Genomic DNA, 10,224 nt, shown 5'->3' on the forward strand with positions numbered 1-10,224 from the left:
TTCCAGGAGAGGGGAGCAGCATGAGCGAAGATCATAGGTTTAAAGAGGGAAAGGCCCTTGGAGGTCATCAAGCCCACCCCCCTCATTTGCAGATGAGGCATTGGAGGTCCTGAGAGATTCAGCAGTTTATCCAAGGTCACAAAGGTAGACAGCAGCAGGGTCAGGAACGGAGCCCTGTTCGTACAACTCCCAAAGTTGTATCCTTTCTACTGGACAGCACCAATATGGCAGCAGCAATGAGCATGGCTTGTGTGGAGCTGTGAGTGGGGCACTGTGCCCATTGTCCAGCCTGCTCACTGACTGTCCCCCTCTACTGGGCATTTCTGCTGGGGCTGGCCAGCCTTGTAACCAGAAGAGAACCCCTTACAGATGAAGACATAGTGAGCCTCCTAATTCATCTGCAAATGACGTTAAATTGGAACAGCCACCATCTTGGATGATATAGGCAGAATCCAGAAGGACCTCAGGGTGCTGAAACATTGGCTAAAACTCAACAAGATGAATTCCAACATGAATTAAAGCACTAAGCACTTCTTCTCTTAGGTTCAAAGAATCAGTTGTCCAAATGTGCAACATGGGAAAGGCACAGCGTGGCCACAGTCCATGTGAAAGATATCTGGCAGGGTTAACTGACCACAGGCTCAATATGAGACAATAATAGTAAGCCTTTGGTGTTTCCTGAAGGCAAGGACTATTTCTTGCTTGTCTTTTCATCCCTGGCACTCAGTGCTATGCCTGATGTATAGTAGGCACCTAATAAGGCAGTTAGATGGTACAGTAGATAGAGTGATTGACTTGGAAACAGGCAGACCTGAGTTATAATCCTGCCTCACACTAGCTGTATGACCCTCGAGAGTCACTTAAGTTGTCCTCAGCTTTTTTCATCTGCCAAATGAGAATGATAATAGCATCTCTACCTGACAGGGTTGTTACTGGGATCAAATGAAAGTTTATATACATATATATATATATGTATATGTATGTATGTATGTATATCACTTTGTAAAACTTAACAAACATGGTTATCATAATAAATGCTTGTTGATTGATTAAATGAGAGGACATAAAATAAAATTTCTCCAATGCTTCCTGGTTCTCTGCATTGTCTACAAGTATCCAGCCTCTCAGGGCACAGACTTTTTTTTTTTTTGCTTCTGTATATATTTTGGTATATATGCATCTATGCACATGCATGTAGATGTATATATGTGTGTGTATAGATAGGTAGATATAGATAGATATATCAGACCTTTGTTTATATCTTTGACCTTCTTGAGGTCTATGCCCAATAGTGAGAACAAAATGGCCTCCTTCTGACTTCAGATAAAGCAGACCCATGCCAAGGAGGGTGAGATTGAGTCTGGATAGGGCAAAGCCCAGCCTGCCACAGTGAGTCCCAAGGGGTACAGTGTATGGCTCAGAACAAATCGTACTTTGTGTCTCACTCCCATGCCCTTCACATTTGTCTAGTTATAATTATAATTATAATGAATGTGTTTGATGGAAGAACCGTGAAGGTGTGAAAGAGTCCCAGAGGGAAAGCCTTTGGGCAGATGTATATGTTGGGGCTGGGGTGGGGAGAGAGGTGATGGAAGCATGGTGAGACCATCATCTCCACCTGGGTTGTCGGTGGGTGACAGTGGGAAGTCATTCATGGGTTCTTTGTAGCCTCATCAGCCATAGTTGGTTTCAGCCAATCAATCAATCACTCAGCGAGCATTTATTAAACACTCACCGTGTGTCAGACACTATGTTAAATTCTGGGATCCAAAGAAAGTCAAAAACAGCCCTTGTCCTCAAGGAGTTTGCATTCTAATGGGAGAGACAACATGTGCATAAATAGGGATGCAGAACATTCATATAGGGCAGATGAAGAGTAACCTTAAAAGGGAAGGTTCTGGGAGCTGGGAGCAGGGGAGAGACTGGGAAATGCTTGAGCGTTTAAGCTGAGTCTGGAAGGAAGCCGAGGATTCTAAGAGGCAGAGGTGAGGTGGGTGGGAGAACACTCCAGGTGTGGGGGACAGCCAGTGCAAAGGTATGGAGGTGGGAGAAATCTTTCAGAGTTACTGTCCGGGACCGTCATCGGAGATTCCCAAAGTCCTAGGACAGCCCTGCTCCGACTTTAGTGTGGCTAAAGATCTCTTTGCAGATCTCTGGCCCCATCTAATGCCCTCTGGTGCCTGGCTATGGCCTGGTTTACGGTTCACCCGTCAGACCAGGGCCCCTGAGGGTGAGGAATAGGCTTTCCTCGGTAGAGTAGGGGAGAAAGGATATCTATATCTATACCTATACCCATACTTATACATGCTTATATGCATGTATATATGTACGTGTGTGTATATATTTTTCCTCACTTAAGAAATTTTATTTTTTCCCTTAACAAATCCACCATTTATTTATTTATTTTAAACACTCATTTAAATAACTTTTTTGAGTTCTGAATTCTCTTCCTCCTTCCAGGCCCTCCCCAGCCCATTGAGAAGGCAAGCAATATAATATCAATTATACATGTGAAATCATGCAAAACATTTCTATATTACAGGCTAAATATATAATGAAGGAATGAATCATGGATGAATAAATGAAGGCTGGGTGGATGGATGAGTGGATAAGTGAATTAATGGAGAGAAAGGAGAGAGAAAAGAGCAGGTAGGCAGGCTGGGTAGATGGACAATTGAATAAGCATTTCATGGATGGGTGAATGAATGCATGAATAAAGCTTGAATGAATGGATGAATTAATGACTGAGCAGACAGATGACTCTGGACACTGGTCACAGGGAATAGAATCCTTCAAAACTCTAGTCTTTGCCTTCATAGCTGACTTTTAAACAATAACTTGACCCCCTTGACTCTTCTCCAACCCTCCTACCCCTGTGGTGGAGAAGTTCAGTGCTCAGAGAGGGGCTGAGGAGGAGAAAGATTTCTGACCAGTTTTGTTTTTCAGGGGCTGAGGACCAGGATGGAGATGGGGAAGGATCGAAGACAGGTAGGTCTAATCTAGGTACTGTTCTTCCTGGGAGATTCAGAGGGGAGAAACAACATATGAGACTAGTATTGAGTGAAAGGACAGCTTCCAGTGTTGGCTTGAGGTAAAACCCCAGTGTGCAGCAGAGTCTAACTTACAGAAATGCCCACTTTTCCCCCCCGCCCCGGTCAGATGTGTCTCACGGTCTGATAAGCAGTAAATCTCAGACATGATCATGTCTGCTAGACTATGAGATACACCTATGCTTTGGGGTGGCAAATTTGAGTTTAATATAATCAACCTAAAAATAAATCCAAGCACTCAATACTAATTGATTTCCCTTTCACCTCTAATCTTTGAGCCACCAATCTGGATCTAATTGGAGGCACAGTTGAGGGGCTCTGAGCCCCCCCCCCCAAGTCAGGAAGACCTGAGTTCCAATCCAACCTCCAACACTTATTGGCTGTAGGACCCTGTCAGCTGTAATTTCCTCAACTGTAAAATGACAGGTTGGATAGGATGAGCCTCCCAGTTCTAAAATTCTACAAATGCACAGTGTAGCATCCAACCTAGGAATCAGGAAACCTGGCTTTTCGTCCTGTCTTTTCTGTGAGTTTCCTGAATGACCTTGGGTAGGTCACTTAACATCTATGTCCCAGTTTTCCCATTGTTTAAAATGGGTATAATAAGATACCTCTCCTGCCTGCCTCCCAGGGCTATCTTGAGGATAAAGTGAGACCTCATTAAAAGGAACAAAATGTGTAGAACGAAATGAAGAATGGTAATGATGAGGATAATTCCCTGACATTTATATGATGTTTTCAAGTCTGTAAAGCACAGCACTTACATGCTTTCATTTGGTCCCCACTGCATCGCTGGGGGTGGGGAGTCGTCGGCACTACAAGGATTATTCTCAACCCTTTCTGCAGAGAGGTTAGCTAACAGGGACAGAGATGGGCTGGAACTTGTCCCCTCTCAAATCCAAGAACTACTTCTCTTAGGTTTCCTACCAGCCGGCTTTAGAAGGATTAATGGGGTACAAATTTCAGTTTTAGGGGAGCCCAGGGAAAGGCCCAGAGGGGTTAGAATAGAGCTGGGGCTAATCTGTCATGGTTCCTGTGGATTGTGGGCCTCTGACCTGATGTCATGTGACCCCTGAATCCCACCTAGGGAAAAGGCAAACTTTTCCACCTGGTGTCTGAAGCCTTTCTCGATTTGGCTCCAGCCAGGCTTTCTGGACTTATTCCCACTGCCCACCATCCTGAGCTCTTCATTTCATCCCTGCTCCCCAGACCACCTGCCGTCTCTGGCCTTTGTGCATTTGCACACACCATCCACCATGCATGCCATTCACTCCTGCTACCTCTCAGAGGAGGCCGTGCTATGTCATGAATCAAGGGCTGGACTTAAAGACAGGAAAACCTGAGTTTACATACTGCCCTAAACACTTACTGGTTGTATAGATTCCTAACTGTTATGTGCCTCAGTTTCCTCATCTGTACAGTGAAGGGTCTGCCTCCGTGGCCTCAAAGATCCCTCCCAGCTCTGACTCTATGGGCCCAGGATCCCTATCTTTCTTCAAGGCTCGTTTTGGGTGTTGCCTTCCAGGGGAAGTGTGGCCCAGTGGAAGGAACTCTGGCTTTGCAGATAGAGAACCCAGCTTCAGCTCCCTCCCCTTAGTTGTATGACCTTGGCCAAGTCCCTTTACCTCCATGGACTTAAATGTCCTCATTTGTAAAACGAAGAGACTTGAACTGGATGGTCTGTCAGGCCTCTACATCTATGATCCCTCCAGTTGGTGGTCTCTCTCCAGTGTACCTTATGCTTATTTTTCTGAGTTCATGTTACATTTGCACAGTAGAATGTAAGTTCCTTGAGGACAAGGCCTGTCTTGTTTCTATCTATCCCTAGTAATAAAAGCTAGCATTTGTAAAGCACCTACTATGTGCCAGGCACCATGATAAGCACTTTACAGTTATCATCTCATTGGATCCTGACAACAACCCTAGGAGGTAGTAGGTGCTATTATTATCCCCATTTTACAGATGAGGAAACTGAGGCAGAGTTGTCAATTGACTTGTCCAGAGTCACCCATTTAAGGAGTGTCTGAGGCCAAATTTGAACTCCGCTCTTCCTGACTCCAGGCCCAGGGCTCCGTCCACTGCACCATCTAGCACATAGAGCACAGTCTGGGGCCTATGGTCAGGGACTGGACCTGTGATTTTGATATAGGGAACTCGCAGGTGAGAAAACCAGAGAAGGTGGCCCCTTCTCTCCAGCTCAGAGTCTTCGAGAATTGTCTAGCTCACCCAGAGGTTCCATTATGTGGCCAGCGTGTGAAAAATGGCTGTACTTGAGCCTAGGCCTTCCTGGCTCCAAGGCCAGCTCTTAATTCACTATGCCATGCCTTGGGACATAGTAGGTGCTTTATTGTTGAATTGAACTGAATGGATGCAAAAATCCTTTAGAGAAAACGAAGGCAAAGATGGGCCACCCCTGCCCCTCAGCTCCTTTCTCGAAGGCCCTGCCTGCACACCTTAGCTTCCCAGGTGTCTTCTAGGAGGAGCCGGCAGTGATCTTGCCTCATCTCCTTCAAGAGGACCGAAAGGCTCGGTGTCTCAGGCTTGTATTTCTTGATTTGTTTGAGGCCAGGGAACAGCCGCAGCCCCTGGCTGGTTAATGTTTCCTCCTGCACCATTGTAAAGACGGGATGGGAGAAGATTGATTTCCCAGGACTGCCGCAAATGAGACCCATTAATTTTCTCAGGCCCTTAGCACCAGGGTGTGGCAGCTGCAGAGACAGCCCCGTTCACGGGGGAGCAGTCCTCATTTCTCTTGTTGCTCAGGCAGATGTCACGGGAGGCTCAGAAGGCGGGAGAGAGAAGGGATGCTCAAAGCAAAGGATGTTTGCCCAGAGAGAAGGGATTGAGGCAAACGCAGCTTATCTCACGGAGCTAACCCGTTCTCAGTCATCCGTGGGCCTGCGGTTTGGAGGGAGAGATTAGATCACTGAAATCCATCAGTGACTCTGGACTCATTCATTTCACTCATGCTGTATGCAAACAGCGCTGTGTGTACCTTCCACGCCCCAGAAGGTACATCTTTGTGAGATAGGGAGGACAGGGGTTATTATCCCGATCCTCTGGATGATGAGACAGCCCCAGAGTAGCTAAGTGCTAACGTCCAAAGAAAGATATGCAGGCAGTTAGAGACAGAAGTAAGATGGAACCCTGTCCCCCGGCTGTCTTCAGAAGATCCGGATTCAAATCTCAGGTCGGCCACTAACTTACTTGTTTTACCTTTACCTCTCTGGGCCTCAGTTTTCTTGCTTATAAAATGAGGGACTATGTGACCTTTAAAGTCTTTAATTCTCAACCAAGAGGTCTGCCAACTATTCCAGGGTGCCTGTGTCTTCTCCCAGCCTCTCCTCTTTCCCCTGGCCCAATCTCCACCTACAACAGACCCCTTTAATCCCTTTCTACCTTTCTTTTCAAAACTTCTCCACGTCCCTTTCCTGAACCTCAGTTTCCCCACCTGTAAGCAGTGTGATATTGGAGAGGCAGAATGTTCCTGTGGATAGAACACTGGGCCTAGAGTCAGGTGACCTAGTTTTGAATCAGTATTCTTAAAATTATCAGCTGTATGACCAAGGGAAAATCAGTTAGTCTCTCTAAGCCTCAGTTTCCTCATCTGTAAAATAGGGATAAAAACACTTGCACTACGAACCTTACAAGGTGGATGTGAAGAAAGGCCCTGGGAACCCTAAAATGTTATAGAGATATGATTTTTATTAATAAAAATAAGGAAATTGGGCTAGATAATCTCTGAGGGCTTTTCCTGCTCTGACTTTCTGTTTTATGATTCTCTTTTGCAGCTCTGCAGCCTCTGAAACATGTGGACAATACAGAAGGTAAAGTCGCCAGGAGTTTGGGACTGAGGGCGGGCTTCTCTCTGGCTTGTGTAATTTCTAGCGTCCACAGTGCTTCTGAAATGGGCTGACCATTGGGCTTGGAATCTTTTGGAAACACTCGTCTGGGCATACTGGGGGTGGGGGCAGGGCTCAGGGAGGCATGAACAGGAAGTATTGAGCATGGACTGTTCTTTCTAGGAGTTTGACAGGAGGGAAAAAAATAGGAAGATAGCTTGAAGGGATGACAGGGTTAAGGATGGTGCACTGGAAAGGATGTTGGGTTTGGAGTTGGAGGTCCTGAGTGTGAATCCTGGCCCTGCTACTTATTGCTTGTGTGACATCAGGCACATTAGGTCATCCCACTAGCTTAGGTTTGGTTAAGTGACCTTGGTCAAGTCACTTAACCCTGATTCCCTCACCGAAAAGCAAAAAAAGAAAAAGTCACCTGATGGCTGACTTTTGTGGAGTATTTTATTTGACCCTGTTAGGAACTCTGTGAGAAAGGTAGTATGGGTATCATCATCCGCATTTCGCAGGTGACGAAACTGAGGCCCCAAGAGGATCAGTGACTTGTCCAAGGTCATAGCCGGGAAGGACAAAAGCCAGGATTAGAAGCCAGGTTGGGCAATTCCAAATCAGGCGTCAGTGGCTCTGGGCGATTTCAAGGCTCTCATTCTGATGGCCATTTAGCTGTAGCTGGTGAAGTTGCTGAAGGGGTGTGGGGGAGGGGGGCAGCGGGCAGCGTAGATTCTTGTGCTGGCTGGTGTGGAGTTGGGGATTACAGTTCAGGGTCCCACGATCACTCTGGCTCTCACTGATTGGCCAACAGTAGGTCCCGGGCCAAGCCCTATGTAGTCATAGTTTGGGTCCTGCTGGGCTCAGAGTTTGTTTCTGTTTTGGCCAGAAACCCTGAGGGTCTTCCCCTCCCAGATTAATTTTTTTTTTTGACTAGGTAAAGAGGCCATTCTCTGTCTCATTTCTTACCTATCCTTAATCACTGAATGGACATTGCCTCAGTCAAACTGAGATCTGGGGCAGACTTTAGCTTAAAAGGACCGAGGTCTCCCACTGCATCCCAGGCCATCTCCAGTTGTCCTCGTCTGGCCACTGGATGCAGACGGCTCCGCAGGAGAAAGGGAGGCTGATGACCCTTCCTCACGTAAATCCAATTCACTTGCATGTCATGGCATCCCCTGATCACCCTGATGTCACGGTCCTTTTTGGGGACGAAGGACAGACCACAACAGCCAGAATGGAAGCCTTTTCCAGTATGTTCACCTCTGGGTTTCACGATGCCCACCTTCTAGTTCACCAAGTTTATCAGCCCGTTGGTTGGCTTATAATCCTCGTCAACCAATCAGGATGAATGTCTCATGTTTATAGAACATTTTACAGTGTTGAGGCGGGTAATTCTGGTGTTATTTCCCCCATTTTGCAGATGAGGAAACTGAGGCCCACAGTCATTGCTAGTGGCAGAGCTAGGATTCCAACTCATGTTCACTGACACTCAGTCCAGTAACCTTTGCACTATCTCAACTCTCCTCTGACTTTGTCTCTGTCTGTTTCTGTCTCCCCTGGTCCCTTGCCCCCTGCCCATAACTGGCTGGTCCCTAAAACTCCTCCTACAGTGCACCATGTGACCCTGAAACCACCTCAAGGATGCACAGCATGCAGACCCCATAGAGGTCAACACTATTTTCAACCTTAAGAGTTCACAGTGAGGCTTTATTTGTTCACAGCTCCCCCCCACCTTGTTTGTCATTCTCTCTCCCCTGAGCAGATGAAGGGCAAGAAATAGCCTGACCTAGGAGGATGGACGGTGCATGTGGGGGAGGCATGTCAGAACCGGATCCTGAGCTCCTTCAGATGGGGATGCCTGCTCCACCTCTCGTGCCACAGGAAGCTGGAGGTGGGACCCAGAACTGTCCTCTACCTGTGAGCCTCTGGACTTACACGTTGTGAACCCGCCACCCTGCTGCCTCGTTTATCCAGTGGGTACAATACACAGTCAACCCTGCTGCCTTACTTCTCTGGTGGACGTGATAAACAGACCATCTCACTACCTTATTTCTCCAGTAGAAATGATATGTAGACCTTCCCGCTGCCTTATTTCTCTGGTGGACATGATAATAATAGCTCCTGTTCCTATAAGTGCTTTAAAGTTTACAAAGTACTTTCCTCCCAACAAGCCTGGGAGGTTGTGCAAATATCATCCCCATTTTAGAGAGGAGGAGACTGAGGCTCTGAGCTGTCCTCCTGCACACTCACGTCCAGGGTCACCGCTTGACTGCATCGTTTCTCCAAGGGGTCTGATACACTGACTACCTTCTGCCTTGATGTTTACCTCACCCGCTGGACAGTGCTCTGGTAGCTTTTTCCTACCTGCGGAGGGGTCTTCACTGTTGCCTAAGACATGTACACATATGCCACATGGGTGCACACAGCACCCATACACAATCATTTGGTCATGTGTGTGCGTGTGCGTGCGACATGCAACCACAATATACTAAACAACGTGCACACGATGTGTGTGCACACATATAGCACAACACAGCCCCCCTCACTTATTCACACTTACATTTGTGTGTCCATGGAAAGCATGCATATATAGAGTATGTGTGTCTAAGTGTGTATGTAGAGGCTAAGGAAATGAGCACACACTGCACATACATACCGCACGTGCTTATGCGCAGAGAAGCCACCCCCACAGCCCACAGTGAGAGCTTGCCTCGGGATCTCTTCTGCCTGTTCTCATGGTCCTCCCCCATCTAGGGAGCTGCGTGCTGGTCACGCTGTTTCTGTAGGAGCACTGGGCAGGGCAGTAACTCTTGGAGCGGGTACAGCCTAAATGTTGGGGTGAGGAGTGCCCGGGATGAATCAGTACCTCTACCCTGAAAGCTTGGAAAAACTTTCCCTTCCCAGGAGGGCAACCTTGGGACTCCCCTACTCCCGCCTTGACCAATCCTGCATACCCCACGACTTCTGGACCCAATGCCCTGACATTTTCCTAGACTTTGTACTCATCCTCTCTACCTGCCCCCACCCTTGCCCTCTTCCTGCCAGGGTGGACACACCCCACACATTGGGGGCCACATTTAAGGATGATGGTATGGGTGGGGTATGGTGCCAACTAGTCTCTCCCCAGTGCCTTGGGGAACCAACTGGCCAGGATCCAAGCCCTCTTCCCAAGATGTCAATGCCAATCTTGGGCAGCAGGTGTCAGCCATGGACCCTGCACAGGCCTCGAGCAGCAGCTAGAAGCCACGCCTCTGGTACCAATCTCAGGCAGTGACATCAGCTGTGGCTGATTCCATCTTTCCTGGGAGCTGAAGGTCAGTGCCTTATGC

General features: G+C 47.5%; 1 protein-coding gene across 5 annotated transcripts in view; it reads left to right on the forward strand.

Annotated features, from left to right (window-relative positions):
• The window catches only part of CD276 (CD276 molecule), an 82,528-nt gene extending 73,500 nt beyond the window's left edge, over nucleotides 1-9,028 (forward strand). For all 5 annotated transcript variants that reach the window (XM_020994599.2, XM_020994597.2, XM_020994595.2 and 2 more), the window contains 3 exons: nucleotides 2,947-2,988; nucleotides 6,842-6,877; nucleotides 8,658-9,028. In XM_020994599.2, the coding sequence (XP_020850258.1) occupies nucleotides 2,947-2,988; nucleotides 6,842-6,877; nucleotides 8,658-8,680 (101 nt within the window). In that variant the 3' untranslated portion in view covers nucleotides 8,681-9,028. The remainder of the gene's footprint in view (nucleotides 1-2,946; nucleotides 2,989-6,841; nucleotides 6,878-8,657) is intronic.
• Nucleotides 9,029-10,224: the final 1,196 nt, after the last annotated feature.

The sequence above is a fragment of the Phascolarctos cinereus genome, unplaced genomic scaffold (assembly GCF_003287225.1).
Source record: "Phascolarctos cinereus isolate Bilbo 61053 unplaced genomic scaffold, phaCin_HiC Scaffold_3;HRSCAF=262, whole genome shotgun sequence".
In the NCBI taxonomy this organism is placed as follows: domain Eukaryota; kingdom Metazoa; phylum Chordata; class Mammalia; order Diprotodontia; family Phascolarctidae; genus Phascolarctos; species Phascolarctos cinereus.